Source organism: Schistocerca cancellata, chromosome 2 (genome assembly GCF_023864275.1).
Source record: "Schistocerca cancellata isolate TAMUIC-IGC-003103 chromosome 2, iqSchCanc2.1, whole genome shotgun sequence".
In the NCBI taxonomy this organism is placed as follows: Eukaryota; Metazoa; Arthropoda; class Insecta; order Orthoptera; family Acrididae; genus Schistocerca; species Schistocerca cancellata.
The window spans coordinates 741,528,495-741,547,641 of record NC_064627.1 but is presented as its reverse complement, the minus strand read 5'-3'; the positions used below and the strand labels follow the sequence as shown (position 1 = coordinate 741,547,641).

At 39.2% G+C, this 19,147-nt stretch overlaps 1 protein-coding gene across 1 annotated transcript in view; it reads left to right on the top strand.

Annotated features, from left to right (window-relative positions):
- LOC126162542 (NADPH:adrenodoxin oxidoreductase, mitochondrial) overlaps positions 1 to 19,147 on the top strand; it is a 65,229-nt gene that overhangs the window by 11,319 nt on the left and 34,763 nt on the right. The window contains exons 4-5 of the mRNA XM_049919122.1: positions 3,840 to 4,055; positions 11,708 to 11,900. Coding sequence (XP_049775079.1) covers positions 3,840 to 4,055; positions 11,708 to 11,900 — 409 coding nt within the window. The remainder of the gene's footprint in view (positions 1 to 3,839; positions 4,056 to 11,707; positions 11,901 to 19,147) is intronic.

Genomic DNA, 19,147 nt, shown 5'->3' with positions numbered 1-19,147 from the left:
TCTTCGCATTCAATTTGTGGTCTGTGTGCAGTGTAATTAGGCTTATCTTGTCTTCTCAGTCCCTACAGGTCCATACACAGGATGCTGGCAGATACAATTCTCTCTGATTTTAATTTTTTTCATAGTGAGAATGTGTAGTTCTATTGTGCCATCTTCTATGATGTGCAGTTGTCAATATACAATGCAATTTTATTTTGATTACATGAAAAATTTAGGACTTTTGCTGTTCATTTATTTATTTGTGCACTTATATCTCACCGTCATGGGAACCTCCAGTTACCTTCAACAAATTAAGGTATAACTAACAAAGAGAAACAGTTTTTAAGAACAAACTCGGTGCTCACTGCACTGTGTTAACAATAAATTATCAAACTTCTCTCAATGTAATAAAAATAACAGGGAAGCTGATACTTTGTTAAACGCTGCTCTGCTTTCCTTTTTTCTTTTTCCTGGATTTTATCCTGTATCTTTGTGGGCTTAGAATGTCTATTAGTGGAATTTGGCAATGTTAGTGGTAGACGATGGCCAAATGCCCTTCATGTGGGCATTCCTTTCTTCATTAGTAAGGAATTTATGTACCTCCAACTTTCTGCATCTAATGTTATCCATATGAATGTATGTGGATGTCTTCTAAATGTTTGTGAGTTGGGCAACTGAGGTGGGGTGTGAGTACCACCTGGATGGATGTGGGAAACTCATCTTGGCAGTCTGACCCTTGTCATTAATCAACTAGGCAAATTCGATCCAGGGCTAACACCTCCCCAAACCCCAGAAGTGGAATGTTAACATGTGCAGCTATCCAGGTGGGTCTTTTGTAAAAGCTGCTACTGCCACAATTCTACTAAATACCTGCTGTTTATCTATTATTGTGATCTTTAATTTTTATGCAACAACAGTTGTGCAACTGACAGCAGTGTTTTATCCTTGAATTTATAACTTGTACACAAAGAAGCCAGTAACATATGTTTTTAATTTTCCTTTCATTTTTTAGGATTACAGATCTATTACTCTGTGTATGATGGATGCTTTTTGAACACCATTGAACTAGAATATAGAGCCCCCCCCCCCCCCCCCACTAGTTTCTACATAAGGAGAAAAAGATTACTTGAAAGTTACTTTTGCTGTTTTGTACACTGGCTAAAACTGGTTATCTAAATGAGTTAGTTCTTCACTTTATTTGCATTTCTTAAGAGGCTACTTCCATAAAGAAGACACTGAACCAACAGTCGTAGGCTTGCCTGTTCAGCGATCATCCACAATGTGTGTGAGCCAGTTGCATTTGAGTACTTGATTAGTAACTTGTGTGCATTTTCAGAGAACACTGTAGGTTCTGAAGAGTCCTTTAAAGTAATGGGAGATCATTGGTGCAGGTTAAGAACAGTACTGGGTTCTGAACTGAACTTTGTGGGCTTCCGTTCTGGGTTGAATTTTATTCCTGTGTTGCAGTTTATGCATGTGACTCTCTTTTCCCATTTAAGACACCATCTAATACAACACGGATGCTACTAATGCCATCAGGTTTTAATTACCCACATAGAATTTCATTGTCCCCATTCACAGGTCTTCACAAAGTAACAAAACATTTATGTTAACAGGATAATGTTTGTTGCAGGAACATATATAGCTTTCTCTATGGAGGATTTTTTTTTTACAAAAGCCAAATTGAGAGGCAGCTGGCAAATCATGCTGTAAAAAATGAATCAGTACTGTTTGGTAGGCCATCAGTGTTATCTACTGATATTTTCACGTATCACACAATTCAATTTGGATTTCCCTCAAATATCTTTATGTACAAAAATATGAATAAAACAAAGCTGGATGTAAATATTAATATTTTGTACTCGTATTGACTCAAATTTGTTTCAAAACAAGTTTTCAGACTGTAAACAAGGGAATCTGCAAATCCAACTATATATCAATAAAATAATGTAATGAAAATGAATTTATGGCCTTCAGTCTCATATATTCACATTTTATTATACACTCCTGGAAATTGAAATAAGAACACCGTGAATTCATCGTCCCAGGAAGGGGAAACTTTATTGACACATTCCTGGGGTCAGATACATCACATGATCACACTGACAGAACCACAGGCACATAGACACAGGCAACAGAGCATGCACAATGTCGGCACTAGTACAGTGTATATCCACCTTTCGCAGCAATGCAGGCTGCTATTCTCCCATGGAGACGATCGTAGAGATGCTGGATGTAGTCCTGTGGAACGGCTTGCCATGCCATTTCCACCTGGCGCCTCAGTTGGACCAGCGTTCGTGCTGGACGTGCAGACCGCGTGAGACGACGCTTCATCCAGTCCCAAACATGCTCAATGGGGGACAGATCCGGAGATCTTGCTGCCCAGGGTAGTTGACTTACACCTTCTAGAGCATGTTGTGTGGCACGGGATACATGCGGACGTGCATTGTCCTGTTGGAACAGCAAGTTCCCTTGCCGGTCTAGGAATGGTAGAACGATGGGTTCGATGACGGTTTGGATGTACCGTGCACTATTCAGTGTCCCCTCGACGATCACCAGTGGTGTACGGCCAGTGTAGGAGATCACTCCCCACACCATGATGCCGGGTGTTGGCCCTGTGTGCCTCGGTCGTATGCAATCCTGATTGTGGTGCTCACCTGCACGGCGCCAAACACGCATACGACCATCATTGGCACCAAGGCAGAAGCGACTCTCATCGCTGAAGATGACACGTCTCCATTCGTCCCTCCATTCATGCCTGTCGCGACACCACTGGAGGCGGGCTGCATGATGTTGGGGCGTGAGCGGAAGACGGCCTAACGGTGTGCGGGACCGTAGCCCAGCTTCATGGAGACGGTTGCGAATGGTCCTCGCCCGTACCCCAGGAGCAACAGTGTCCCTAATTTGCTGGGAAGTGGCGGTGCGGTCCCCTACGGCACTGCGTAGGATCCTACGGTCTTGGCGTGCATCTGTGCGTCGCTGCCGTCCGGTCCCAGGTCGACGGGCACGTGCACCTTCCGCCGACCACTGGCGACAACATCGATGTACTGTGGAGACCTCACGCCCCACGTGTTGAGCAATTCGGCGGTACGTCCACCCGGCCTCCCGCATGCCCACTATACGCCCTCGCTCAAAGTCCGTCAACTGCACATACGGTTCACGTCCACGCTGTCGCGGCTTGCTACCAGTGTTAAAGACTACGATGGAGCTCCGTATGCCACGGCAAACTGGCTGACACTGACGGCGGCGGTGCACAAATGCTGCGCAGCTAGCGCCATTCGACGGCCAACACCGCGGTTCCTGGTGTGTCCGCTGTGCCGTGCGTGTGATCATTGCTTGTACAGCCCTCTCGCAGTGTCCAGAGCAAGTATGGTGGGTCTGTGTCAATGTGTCAATGTGTTCTTTTTTCCATTTCCAGGAGTGTATGTCCTCTCCGACAACTGCTTTTGTCAGTACTTGCAACAATGCTTGCGAGTTTAACATTATCAGACTTTTGGTAAACATATTCAAGTGCCACTAAAATTCTTGTTCATTCTGATTAGATTATGTACTCAACTTCTAATAGGATATCTAAAGTAAGAAGCTACATTGTTTTTTTATATACATCAGAAATATATGAACTGAATAGTGACACATCTCATTAATTTTGTGGAACCACGTTAGACATTTTCATTGATATTAACGCCAAACCTGTGTGAAATGTAGCTGCTATAAGATAAACTGGAAACATTAATTATTTTACTTCTGACATCATTGCCCATAACGCAGATCATGAGTCACACACTGCATTACACTTTGTTATGACATTTATATCTCATAGAATTTTTATAAACATTAGTAATTTTTTGTCTCTTTGACAGGCATATGGAGCAGATGCTGACAGAAAGCTTGATATACCTGGTGAAAATTTATCAAATGTGCTATCAGCTCGGGAATTTGTTGGTTGGTACAATGGGCTACCATCGTGCAAAGATCTCTCAGTCAATCTTGATACTGAGGTAGCTGTTGTTGTTGGGCAAGGGAATGTTGCTCTTGATGTGGCTAGGATTTTGTTGACACCTGTAGACAAATTAAAGGTAAGAGAATCAAATTTATATTACTTAAAGAGAATTATAGTAGATACAGTCAAGTTCATCTTCAAAAGACAACTTACATCTATGACAGACAAACATTTTATACTTGTGAAAACTGGTCATTGGAGAATCTTTTTAATTTTGAGAAAATAAGCATTAGTATAAACTAAAAGCTTTATAAATGGGACAGTCAATAAAATAAAGGCAAAACCACATTGAACCTATTCATGAGAAACATTTTAAAAAATTAAGACAGCAACAAATGATCCCAGAAACTTAATTAACAATTCCTGGACGTAGTTTTCCAAATTATTATTTGCATTTTTGGTCCCACTTTCTACGTACACATGGTCTTCCTTAGTTCCTTGGTAGGAACGTTTTTTTCTCTCTTAGTGTTCAAAATGATCAAATGTAGTAGCTTTCCAGCCTCACTCTATCTTGTGACACTACACACGATGTAATATATTTGTTGTGTTCTTGTGGTCTTCAGTCCAGAGACTGGTTTGATGCAGCTCTCCATGCTACTCTATCCTGTGAAAGCTTCTTCATCTCCCAGTGCGTACTGCAACCTACATCCTTCTGAATCTGTTTGGTGTATTCATCTCTTGGTCTCCCTCTACAATTTTTTACCCTCCATGCTGCCCTCCAGTACTAAATTGGTGATCCCTTGATGCCTCTGAATATGCCCTACCAACCGATCCCTTCTTCTAGTCAAGTTGTGCCACAAATTTCTCTTCTCTCCAATTCTATTCAGTACCTCCTCATTAGTTATGTGATCTACCCATCTAATCTTCAGCATTCTTCTGTAGCACCACATTTTGAAAGCTTCTATTCTCTTCTTGTCTAAACTATTTATTGGCCATGTTTCACTTCCATACATGGCTACACTCCATACAAATACTTTCAGAAACGACTTCCTGACACTTAAATCTATCCTCGATGTTAACAAATTTATCTTCTTCAGAAACGCTTTCCTTGCCTTTTCCGGTCTACATTTTATATCCTCTCTACTTCGACCATCATCAGTTATTTTGCTCCCCAAATAGCAAAACTCATTTACTACTTTAAGCACCTCATTTCCTAATCTAATTCCCGCAGCATCACCCGATTTAATTCAACTACATTCCATTATCCTCATTTTGCTTTTGTTGATGTTCATCTTATATCCTCCTTTCAAGACACTGTCCAATCCGTTCAACTGCTCTTCCAGGTCCTTTGCTGTCTCTGACAGAATTACAATGTCATCGGCGAACCTCAAAGTTTTTATTTCTTCTGCATGGATTTTAATTCCTAATCCAAATTTTTCTTTTGTTTCCTTTACTGCTTGCTCAATATACTTATTGAATAACATCGGGGATATGCTACAACCCTGTCTCACTCCTTTCCTTTCATGCCCTTTGACTCTTATAACTGCCATGTGGTTTCTGTACAATGTAAATAACCTTTTGCTCCATGTATTTGACCTCTGCCACCTTCAGAGTTTGAAAGAGAGTATTCCAGTCAATATTGTCAAAAGCTTTCTTTAAGCCTTCAAATGCTAGAAATGTAGGTTTGCCTTTCCTTAATCTATTTTCTAAGATATGTCATAGGGTCAGTATTCCCTCAAGTGTTCCACCATTTCTACGGAACCCAAACTGATCTTCCCCGAGGTCGGCTTCTACCTGTTTTTCCATTTGCCTGTAAAGAATTCATGTTAGTGAAACTTCCTGGCAGATTAAAACTGTGTGCCAGACCGAGACTCAAACTCGGGATCTTTGCCTTTCACGGGCAAGTGCTCTGCCAAATGAGCTACCCAAGCACGACTCACGCCCTGATCTCACAGCTTTACTACTTCCAGTACCTCGTCTCCTACATTCCAAACTTTACAGAAGCTCTGTAAAGTAACCTTATAAGCCCAACAATAAGTACAGTTGTAAAATAAAAATGTTTACACAGTAATAATACAATTAATTCATAATAATCCATCCACATAAAATTACAATTGTTAGAAGTAGATAGCCTAATGACATAAATAATAATGATCATATGTATGCAGAGTGTTTGATCACACTTAAGAAACGTGAGCCGCTTATGATGATAAATTATCTGGTAAATTTACATTTACAAAATTATCAACTGAACAAAAAGAATGATACAACAAAAACAGTTTTAATTTAGATTTGCAAAGGTAGTGCAATTTCTGAGGCTTTTGAGCTCTGTGGCAAGTGAATTTAAGATTTTGGTGCTACCATATGTGGCACCTATCTGCACCAACAACAGTTGTTTCCTGAAAATGTTCCTGCATCTGGACCGTGATGAATGACTTTTAGAGTTGTTTTCGTAGAGATTAAGGCCTGTAGTTATGAAACACATAAGAGAGGATAGGTACTGAAAAGCACCACTAAGTATTACCAACTGTGCAAACAGTTTGCAGCAAGAGAGTCATTGACTTACTCTGCCTATAATTCCAATTAGTGGGTTTTGTAAAATGAAGATCATTTGTTAATAAGTAGAGTTACCCACAAAAATGAGAGCATATGGTATTATAGGGTGAAATAAGTGAAGTTAGCTGCTGCCTTTGTTAAAAACTAAACATCAATGTGTGTACTTATTGCAAAAGTACTTGAGCTTAATTTCTTAACAGTCAGCAGCAAGAGTTGTCCCCCGCTGATTCTGCAGTCAAGATGGTTGCATACTCTCTGTTGTTATTGTTGTTGTTGTTATTGCTGTTGGTTATTGTATGTCATTGAGATTTGAGGATCTTGGTTTGGAAGCTCCCATGTCTGTGTAATGTACTATACAAAATGGGTGGAAAGATTTTTCATTTACACTATTGATGTTCAGTCACTGGAAACAGTAACAACTACAAAATATTAGTGTGCCTCTGGAGTGATCTAAAGTGGAATGACCACATAAAACTACTTGTAGCAAAAATGAATGCCACACTGAGAGTCAGTTGGAAGACTTCTAAGGAAACATAATTCATTCACAGAAGAAGTAGCTTAGGTAACCCCCTTCAATGATTTTTTAAGTATTTCTTGTCAGTTTATTCCTTAACAGGCAAATTCAATAGAGGAGATAGAAAAGATGAAAAGAAAAGTGTTTGTTTTGCCAGGGATTCACTTAGTAATAGTGTGAGAGCACCCCACAGTTGCTCATCAAACAACAGTAGAAACAGTACAAGCAAGACAAGATATGATGCATCACAAATACACTTACGTTTAAAACCGTGATTACGTTTAAAACCGTGAGAGATAGAAGCCAAGAAGACCCAGATAACATATAATGTCCTCCCATGTACAGCTCGTGGAATAATCACATTTAAACTCATGTGTAACCTTACTGATAATGGTTCTCTGAATGCTTCATTCACAAATGAACAAATGGAACAGAAAGGAGAAATTATACCTGAACTACGGTCAGCTGCACGCCATAAGGTGGCTTGTATAGTGTAGAAGCAATAGGGATGGGAGGGCTAAGTCATTTTGTTACTATGTTACAGAATTGTTTTCTGGGATAACAAAAGTTAATGCCGCATTGTATTTTGTTCAGAATGGCCTAATTTTTTTCAAATTGCTGCTACAGGTACACATAAGGGAAAGATGGAACCCATGGAAAGAACACTACAGGGTGTATAATACTGTGATTCTTGTTTTGTCCTATCCTCTGCTATCTCTCTAGACTCGGAGTCTTGATTAAGTTTCTCATTACATCTTGAAAAATTTTGTAGGTCCTCCCTCCCTCCTCTTCCGCCCCCCCGCCCTCCCCCTTGCCCGCCACCACCACTTTTTCCTTTCTCTTCTAGATGCCACATTTCAGGCTAATGGTTAGATGATTTACCTGTATTAGTTTAAGATGAAGTTATGTTTTACAGTACTCCTTCCTAAATGCTTAGAGACTATGAATAATGAACAATTTTTCCCTATTTTCATTGGCAAAAAATACAGGGGCATTCAACCGTAACAAATAATTGAATATTTTTAATACAGTAGTAAATGTGAAGCAGTTATTTTCATTAGTCCAACAGAAAAGGATAACAGTACTGTTTTGTTTCCCATAAAACCTTTTTTTCTAAATTTATGTTCTACCTGATGTTTCTGTTAACTTTTCAGCTTGCCACCAGCTGCATTGCTTGAATACTGTGTTTTTTATTCATTAGTTTATTACAAGAGTATGGGATTCAAATTTCAGTGCAGCAATTATGAAGCAGCATCTCTGTGATGCATTTAAAACTTGGCTTGCATTTTTGCAAAAAATTGGGATTGACATCTCCTCTAACTTTATAGGACTACCCTGTAGCTATTTTTCTTATTAGGCAATGATGCAGGCCACATTTCCAGAGAGACTTAAATATTCTGTAGTAATATCCATCAGTAAAATTGGAGATCAGAAAATCACCCCTAATTACAGACCCATTTTACTCCTTCCACTCATTTCAAAGGTTTTTGAGAATACTGACTCATTTTTCTGAACAAAACTTATTTTTGTGCCTGTCAGTTCATAAAGGGTTCTCCTCAGGGAAAGCTGCTCAAGTCCTAGCAAATGAAGCCCTGACAGAGATAAACAAGAAAAATTATCCTCTTGTTATATTCTGCTACCATGTCAGACCTTTGAGTTAGAGATGGAGCTTGATAACCAAAAGCAAAGTCATGCTGATAGACTGGAACCATGCTGATAGACTGGAACATACTTGAAGCTAACTTCAGAATGGGGAAACATAATGTGTGGAGTTCAACAGGTATCACTATTGTGTCTGCTCTGTGTATACAAATTACCTTCCTGTGATTTTAAAGAGTAGCTCTGAAACTGTAATATTTTCTAATGACAGTAGCGTATCAATCAAGAGTCCAAATTCAGCATTACCTAACATTGTTCACATTACATCTGAACGGTCCTACAACTAGTTCACAGCTAATTAAATCCCAGTTTCTTAAGGAGTCACATTATGTACTTACAGACAAGCAAGAAAGACCTGCTAGGACAGGAAGTAGGCATTAACAGCCCTAAATTAAATGGAACACACTATAAAATTCCTTCGAATACTAATGAAGAACAAATTAAAATGAGATCAGTTCAGCATGTTTGGCTCTTAGAATTATTGTGTTGACTTACAGACAAGAATCTTGACTTTTTCTGTATATTTTCAGTCCTTGTTGTCTTATGAAATTACCTTCTGGGGAAGAGTCCAAAGTAAATTAGGTACAATATATGTTCAACCAATATAGTCTGAAAGAATATTGTGTAAATCAGAAAACAACATGTTATGCAAAGGTCTCTTTAAAGATCTTGAAATTCTTTACACTCATGTCCCAGTACATTTACTCCATAATTTTTGTAGCTGCTGATAACAAAAAATCAAATTCAACTGAACTTTGATATGCACAATCACAATACAAGACACAAAAATGATTTACATATAGTAAGAAAAGTTCTGGCAGAATGTAAATAATTTAGGAATAAAGAAGACCACTCACTGAAAAGCAGGAGCATACAGTTGTTGACAGACACATAAAAGAGAATGAAAACTTTTTCTAGCTTTCAGAAGAAACCCTTTGACAAGCTAAAGCACTCTCTCCCTCTCTCTCTCTTTCTTCTGAAAGCTAGCAAAGTTTTCATTCTTTTTGGGTATGTCTGTAGACAACTGTACACTTCTGGTTTTCAGTTGAGTGGCCTCCTTTACTCCTAAACTAGTTACAGAAAAGGTTTTCATGCAGACTTTGCTTTCTTATCTAGGGTTCAAAGTGGAGTTATGTCCTCTGGTTCAAAATTTCAACAAGCTCCTGTTTAACATGAAAGGCAGGAGGGGGGGGAGTTGTAAATACTTGTCAGTTCAAAAGAAAATTAAAAATGTACCTCATTATCCACTCCTACAAATTATCTGATGATCTCTATTTAAGAATTGAAAATTTCTGTTAGCTTCATAGCAAGTCAAAGTGTTCATTGTAGAGCTCGTAACAAGTAATGGTGTATCCAGAATGAGATTTTCACTCTGCAGCGAAGTGTGCGCTGATATGAAACTTCCTGGCAGATTAAAACTGTGTGCCCGACCGAGACTCAAACTCGGGACCTTTGCCTTTCGCGGGCAAGTGCTCTACCATCTGAGCTACCGAAGCACGACTCATGCCTGGTACTCACAGCTTTACTTCTGCCAGTAATCTGCCAGGAAGTTTCATATCAGCGCACACTCCGCTGCAGAGTGAAAATCTCATTCTGGAAACATCCCCCAGGCTGTGGCTAAGCCATGTCTCCGCAGTATCCTTTCTTTCAGGAGTGCTAGTTCTGCAAGGTTCGCAGGAGAGCTTCTGTAAAGTTTGGAAGGTAAGAGATGAGATACTGGCAGAAGTAAAGCTGTGAGTACCGGGCGTGAGTCGTGCTTCGGTAGCTCAGATGGTAGAGCACTTGTCCGCAAAAGGCAAAGGTCCCGAGTTCGAGTCTCGGTCGGGCACACAGTTTTAATCTGCCAGGAAGTTTCAAGTAATGGTGTATTTTAAACAGAATTCTGTATTTACAGATGATGTAACTATTTTAAAAGCACCAGTGTACTCAAGCAAATATTAAGCTACTAACAGGAGATAAACAGTGGCTATTTAATAAAACTGTAGAAGCAGCTTTATTCAGAGTAGCAGTTTTATATCTAATTTGCTATGCAAAATTTAGCAGGTGTAAGTTTAAAAAGTATTAAACATTGTAGTGATAGTTTATTGTTAATGCAGCACGGGATGTCTTATGTTAATTTGTTATTTATACCGTGACTCACTCCAGACCTGTGGATGCTCTCCTTTCTGATGAGAACTCAGTGAGTGAGGGAATGAATGAAAAGAAAAAACAATGTATCAATGTTTTATTTATTTTGTTTCCTTATTTGACATGCTACTGTAGAAGAAAAAATTGCTGGAAAATTAAAGATAGTGTGCATGAAATTTCAAGAATAATGTTATGGAAAGGTCAGGGGTAAAGGTAGGGGAGTGAAAGAAATATTGTTTTTCATAATGGTGGTGGTAAAGATGATACATACTGATGAATAAAAAGATTGTTGATATATTCTTAACATTATCTACCCACTGACTAAGGCGAAAATATGTATTTAGGGCTATTACCAATTCAGCTTAGCTTCTTTTTTATTAAAATCTTGTACCTTCTGTATTTTATCTTATGCAGATAATCATGGTATTTAATATGATGTAGTAAATCATGAATGTAACACTAATTAATTGTATGAGACAAGGCAACTACACACCAAGTAAAGGGATCATAGAATAGTGTGTGTGTGTGTGTGTGTGTGTGTGTGTGTGTTGCCCTTGATGTCAACATGAAGCAAAGAAAACAAACATTCATGCAGTAAAAGTTCTAATAATATACAAATTAAGTATATAAATTTAAATCAGTTGCCTTTACATGCATTAAATCTAATTATTTTCCCTTCTCACCTGTATTCGCTAAGGTGGTAAGAGTAGCAGCCTGACAGCTTCCTGTATTCTATTACATCACAAATGCTGGAAGTATTAGAACCATTTGGGAGCAAAACTGGTCACACTAAATGCCAAGCACTTGAGACACCTGGTGTCACAGTACATCAGCCTTGTGTATGTAATGGCACTTATATATAAAAAGATATCATCTCCAAATGAATATGCTATGGTTTAATTATTTGTTTACTTTATTTTGCTACCTTTCAGCTGACAGATATCACTGAACATGCTCTTTCTGCATTGTCAACAAGTAGAGTGCGTCACGTTCGTGTCATTGGCAGGCGTGGTCCTATGCAGGTGGCCTTCACAATTAAGGAATTTCGTGAAATGCTCAATCTTCCAGGGTGCAAGACAATTATGGATCCTACATGTTTCACAGGAATTCCTGACAAGATTCCAGGTCTGTTCTATTTTATTGCATTGTGGTGACTTTACTGTCGATGCTGATGGATAACAAGAAGTAAAGGGAAGCCCCTGTGTGGAAAATATAATTGAGGATTGTAAAATTACAAGGAGGTGGAATAGCTGGCCACACAACACCCCTCATTCTTTGCAATAGAGGGGTTCCTCTCAGCATGGAGTCTGAGTGACCTGCCCCTCCATTCTGATCTTTCCCTGTCAATCCCTCTTTCCACTTTGATGAAGGAAAATATAAATTCCCAGAGCTACGAATAGCATTTTCTACTAATAGTATTTGCAATTTTACCTCCTGAAGGTCAGTACTAGCCAGCCATTCTCTCTCTTTGTAGCTTAACAGTTTTCTTAATTCAAATTTCCTCCCGAGAAGGGCCAATAAGTAATTAGATTTAGTACACCATTGAGCTAAGAGAGTCAGTTGCATTACACAGCAAAATATGCATCCTTCCAGGTCACTTATTAATGGTACTGACACACAAGTGTAATTTGGAACAGACGTGACTGAAACAAGAAAGCAGCCAAAGCTTCAATTCATAATGGAATAGGGCATCAAGTTTGTGATCATACATGCACCACCTTTTCTCCTCTTTGGCTAATTTATGGCTAAGCAAAACTGGTGGTTCCCAGTAGTGGTGTATACATTGATGCAACATGGCTTTCTTGGTAATCACAGATGCATTCCTTATAGTAACTAGCGGCAGCAGTTGTGGGTATACCAAAAATGCAGCTCCCAATATAGACCTTTTCACTTCATTAAAAGCTGTTATCATGTGTGTAGTGCAGCCTCCGGTCTTGGTGAACCCTTCAATAAGTTGTGAATCAGTGCACTTTTTTTATAGTTTTGCACAAAACATAATTAGGAATCAATTCACCAAAAGATCCTCATAATTCCCGTACTGGATTGTGGAAATAGTTGAATGAATTCCACTAGCTCATTTAGTGGTCTGGTGCCGTGCAGTTTTATGCCACGCCTCTGGAATCTAACTTCAGAGCCCCAAAAACAATTGATTTCTAGTCCATGTTCTTTCAGTTTGATTATAAGTTGTAAATGTTTGAGATGTTTCTCTTCTCTCATTGACATCACCAGAATGTCTTTGATATGGAAATAGCAAAAACCTAAACTTTGTATTATTTTGTCCATGTACCTCTGAAAAGTATTTGTTGTGTAATATATGCCAATTGGCATATGTGTAGATTTAGCAATGCCTTCAGCTGCAACTAGGATTTGATAATGAGCTCTGACCAGATTGAGTGTGTAACGTATTATTGTACTACATGGGTTCACTGCAAAAATCTTCAATATGGGGCTCTGGGTAGTGATTTGGTACTGTTCTCACATTCATTTATCAATAATCTCAATATTGTGTTGTTGTCTTTAGGTACCACATGTAGTGGTGAAGCCCGGTTACTGCTTGCTGGGCAACTCTTCCCTTGTTCTATCATTAATGCAGAGCTTTTTTAGCAGCTTTCAATTTCTCTGCTGTTAAGCTATGTGACTTCGCATGCACTGGCAGTCCTGGTTTTGTGATTATATGGCGATCCATCATGTGTTTTACAGATGCATATATATAACTGGCAAAACAGATCACTAGAGGATCTATTCCCAAAAATAAATGTCTGTGTCAGAAATGAGGTAACAAACCATAAAAGTTGTTAGAAATGATAAAACACTATACAAAATTTTGGTGCAGTCCAATAGTCCAAAAGCAATGTGAGAATGCAAAAAGTCACAGCTAACACACTCACATTTGAGAGACAGCGTGGTGTAGTGTGGGTCTGGAAACAGGCAGATATAGTCACAGGAAGGTAGTGTAATGGAGCCATCACGCAAGAGCAGACAACACCTGAGTATGCACAGCTGGCGGGATGTACTAACGACAAAGTAAGCCACAGCAGATAATTGATGGTTACTGCGAGAGGCTTTCTTTTAGTGACAACATTGCAAGGCAATATGTGGTGAGAGGAAGCAGACATTGTTGAAACTGAAAGGCTGTAAATTAATACACAACCACCACATGAGTACTGAAAAAGCCATATTATAGGCAATGGCACTACACGAAAGAGAAAAATGATGTGAGATAGCACATTTAAAAACCTACACTGTAGGTGTGGAATAGTACCTTATCTGGAGATGATGGAAGATATAGATGTACCTTTTATCTTTAAAAAATTATAACTTCAAATCACCTTAAGCAGTCATAACAAACAAAGTGTCCATTATCGTGCCTTAACAGCAGTATTGTAAGACAATATTAGATGTTTTATAAAAGCAATACAATATGAATAATGAGTGGGAATGTCAATTATGATGATTAAAAATGCATTTAAGTGCATATTAATTTGAAAATCAATATGTATAATGGTAGTATATGGTAACAAATTAGAGTAGCTCCCTGTAGATGTATAATTCTCCTCAGCAGTTTGGTCCCATAGGAACTTACCACAAATTTCCAAATTTCCTTTGGTTTGAATGGTTAATGGAGAAAATGCTAATTTTACCCTGTCATTATAATGAGATGCAAATAACTCACAAACTAAGTACTCCAGCAATAAACCAATGTCACCACCTAAAGCTGGTGAAGTTCTAATTATATTTGATGTATAATACAGTGTAGTAGTAAGAAATGTAATATAATCTTTTTATTCACTGAAAAGTCTGCTCATAACCCATGACAGATATTGTGCAAGATTTACCCTTAAAAAGCCATCCTGTTGGCATAATTCGACATATCCAGGGTATCGGTGCATAAGAGTGAATTATGTAAAACTTGTATATGTACTGTTTTTGCAGTATGACGTACAATAAATGCAATTCTGTGATCTTTGCAATGACAGATGGAAGGCTATTCTGGGGTGTTGGCCATGTTGGCCAGGTTCAGTATGTCATACTAGTTTGTTGATGGGAGATCTGTGCAGCATATCGATCATGATCAGAAGCCTTTGAGATTTTAACTGAGAACAGCAGCATAGTGTTCAGGATTTGATGAATTCGTGATTGATCTCACAGATAAATCTGTCATTGCATTCACAGTAGTTAAACAAATGTGAAACAAACAATTTTATTTACTAAACATACCCATTTTGCCAAGTGTACCCTGCCTGCAATTGTAGTCATTTGTGTGGAAGTTACCAGAATACTAATAGAGCAGTGAGATGTATATGTTGCCATCCTTAGACACCTTCAAAGCCAAACTTCTTTAAAAATTGGTCATACACTTTATTAAGCCACTTTATGTGAAGTATGTGTTAGATTGTAATAATTAAATTGATGATTACTTTATGCCTCTGGATCTTTCCTACCAACTGATCCCTTCTTTTTGTCAAGTTGTGCAATAACCCCCTTTTCTTCCCAGTTCAATTCAGCAGTTCTTTGTTAATCATTTGATCTACTCATTTAACCTTAAGCGTTATTCTGTAGCACCACATTTCAAAAGCGTTTATTCTCTTCTTGTCTATGCTGTTTATTGCCGACATTTCATTTCCATAAAAGGCTATGCTGTAGATAAATACTTTTGTAAAAGACAACCTAACACCTAAACTTAACAATGAAAATAATCAATTATTGATAGTATAATGTAAATGGACAGATAAAAATAAAATCTACTCACCAAGCGGTGGTAGGGAAAACACACACAAAAGGATTTAACTTTCACAAACTTTTAGAGCCAGTGGCTCCTTCTTCTGGTGGAAGAGTTGAAGGGGAAGGAAGAGGGGTGAAGGAAAAGGCCTGGAGTGGTTTAGAAAAGTTACCCAGTTTTCTAAACTGTACCCCTTTCCCTAAACCTCTCCAGTCCTTTTCCTTCACCCCTCTTCTTTCCCCTACAACTATTCCACCAGTTGAAGGAGCCACTGGCACTGAAAGCATGTAAAAGTTAAATTCTTTTGTGTGTGTGTGTGTGTGTGTGTGTGTGTGTGTGTTTTCCCCTGCTGCTACTTGGTGAGTAGATTTTTTTTATCTAACATTTAAATTTGTATTCAATATGGAAATACTTTTTTTCCACATTTTTTTTTCAGTCTGAATTTAAATGTATGGCAATATGTTGAGCTATATCCACATGTCTCCAATACCAGATTCAAATGCAGCATGCAGGTGAATACTGTATGCTTTTCATCTAGATGGGCAGCTGCAATGTTCAATGATATGTCCGCACTCGTATTGCAGAAAACCTAAATTTTTAAACTACAGACCAAATAACATGTCTTAAATTTCCTTGACATATATGTTTCATATATCAGACTCTTTAGAAAGATGTGCGCTACAAAATGAACATATTTTTGAAAAATCAATATTTTTTAACACATTGACTGCCATGGTATAGTTGGGTTAGTGACCCTTTGGGGCCATTTACTTTTTATCAATATCCTGCTTTAGATTGCTCCAAGTTAACTTGTTAAGTGCAAATAAAGTGAAAATATTGCATTTTAGTACCTTTTTTAAACTTTTTTGTGTGAGTTACATATGATTCACATGGCCCCAGAGTAAAGGTACCAGGTGTGTCATTTGCTATGTCGCTAATAATTGTAGGTTTGTACTCCTGTCAGTTTTTCATTCCACAGCATTATTTGTGTACAGTTGCATTATTGCTTCCCTGCATTGTTGCTACAGTCTTTATTCAGTGCTGTTTGTTTCATAACAAAGTGATATTGTGGCAGAATATTATGTCACATAGAAGTTATGAAGATGAACAAAGGCATGTACAGCAGCTTTTAGATGAAGTTATGGACGTAAGTGATGGAGATTCTGCGTCTCTATTTGGTGGTAGCTCAGATGAATTTTTACCAGAGGAGACCAGAAGTGAAACCAGAAATTCTGATGATGAAATCACATCAGTGAAGGTAGGAAGAAGAGTTTTATGTCCACACAACCAGACTTCAAAGCTGTAAAAACCAGGCAACAACGCATCTCTAACCGTGTTAGTGCTATAACTACTGCAGTTGGTTCAGGTTCAATTGAAGTAAGTGTAATACCAGAAAGTTCTGAAGATGAAGATGACAAACTTAGAATGAATTCTAATGAGATTGTCTGGGGGCCAGTTACATATAAAAATATGAAAAACTTTAAATTTATTCATTCCAGTTCTGGTGTAAATGCTTCTGTTGCACTAACTGTCAAAGGCAAGACACCATATGATTTCTTTAAATATTTTGTAACTGATGAACTTTTAGAATATGTGACTCAACAAACTAATTTGTACATGGGAGCAGCCAGACGTAGGTGTACTGTGTGCTACGAAAAAATGAAGAATGAATTTGGACAAGAGCAAGCTGTCAAGAAATGCAAACAAACTGCATGGAAATGTAAGACTTGTGACTCATATTTTCGTGTAGAGTATTTTTTCATAAAGCACAGTGCATACAGGTGTTAGAGAAACAGAGTGGAATGACCCAAATTTTTCAGTTTATTGTTGTTGCACATGGAGTTGAAGAATGTAAATAAAACTGTATGTGATTCGGCATCTACTGTATAAGTAATATGTCAAACTAAATAATAAATAAATACTAAAAAAGAGATAGAGGGGCTGGCCAGTACTTACCTCAGCTCAGTACAGCCGACAGATACACACAAAACAAAACCGAAAATTTATGTTCCTAGCTTTCGGAACAAATGTTCCTTCATCAGGGAGGAGAGAGGGGAAAGAAAGGGAAGAAGGGAAAGGAGATTCAGTTACTCACAACCCAGGTTATGAAGCAACAGGGAAAGGAAAATAGGGAGGGTAGCAAGGATGGAGGCATGGTTGTCAGAGGGAAGCCAAAGATATTCTACTGTAAGTACTGTGCCAGCTTCAAACCAAAGAGGATGCATACAGAAGTAAAGAGGTATATAGTATAAAGATAAACACAACTATGCAGGATGAAAAGATGCGTGAATGGCTAAGAGGAAAGGGAAAGAGGAGAAGACTGAAGAGTAAATGGGACTGAGGTTGTTTAACGTAGGTTCAGTCCAGGGGGATGGCGGGATGAAAGGATGTGTTGGAGTGCAAGTTCCCATCTCCGCAGTTCAGAGGGACTGGTGTTGGGTGGGAGAAGCCAAATGGCACATACGGTGTAGCACGTTCCTAGGTCCCTAGAATTATGCTGCAGGGCATGCTCCGCTACTGGGTATTGGGCATCTCCTAGGCGGACAGTTCGTCTGTGTCCGTTCATGCGCTCAGCCAGTTTAGTTGTTGTCATGCCGATGTAAAAGGCTGTGCAGTGCAGGCATGTCAGTTGATAAATGACATGTGTAGTTTCACATTTGGCCCTGCCTTGAATTGTGTACGTTTTACCAGTAGCGGGGCTGGAGTAAGTGGTTGTGGGGGGATGCATGGGGCAGGTTTTGCAGCGAGGTCGGTTACAGGGGTAGGAACCGCTGGGTAGAGAAGGTAGTCTGGGAATATTGTAGGGTTTAACAAGGATGTTACGGAGGTTAGGGGGCCGACGAAAGGAAACTCTGGATGGTGTGGGGAGAATTTTGTCAAGGGATGATCTCATTTCAGGGGTTGACTTGAGAAAATCATATCCCTGGCGGAGTAATTTGTTGATGTTTTCGAGGCCAGGATAATATTGGGTGACAAGGGGGATGCTTCTGTGTGGTCTGGGGGTAGGAACATTGTTGTTGGACGGGGAGGAATGTATTGCTCGAGAGATCTGTTTGTGGACAAGGTCTGCAGGATAGTTGCGGGAGAGGAAAGCACTGGTCAGGTTATTGGTGTAATTGTTGAGGGATTCGTCACTGGAGCAGATACGTTTGCCACGAATACCTAGGCTGTAGGGAAGGGAGCGTTTGATGTGGAATGGATGGCAGCTATCAAAGTGAAGGTACTGTTGTTTGTTTGTGGGTTTGATATGGACAGAGGTGTGGATGTGAGCTTCAACAAGATGAAGGTCAACATCCAGGAAGGTGGCTTGGGTTTTGGAGAAGGACCAGGTGAAATTCAGATTCGAAAAGGAGTTGAGGTTATGGAGGAAATTAAGGAGTGTTTCTTCACCATGAGTCCAGACCACAAAGATGTCATCTATAAACCTATACCAGGCCAGGGGAAGCAGCTGTTGGGTCTTCAGGACAGCCTCCTCCATGCGGCCCATGAAGAGGTTGGCATAGGACGGAGCCATCCTGGTTCCCATGGCCGTTCCCCTGATTTGTTTGTAGGTCTGGCCTTCAAAAGTGAAGTAATTATGGGTGAGGATGAAGTTGGTGAGTGTGATGAGGAACGAGGTTTTTGGAAGATCTTCGGGTGGGCTTTGGGAGAG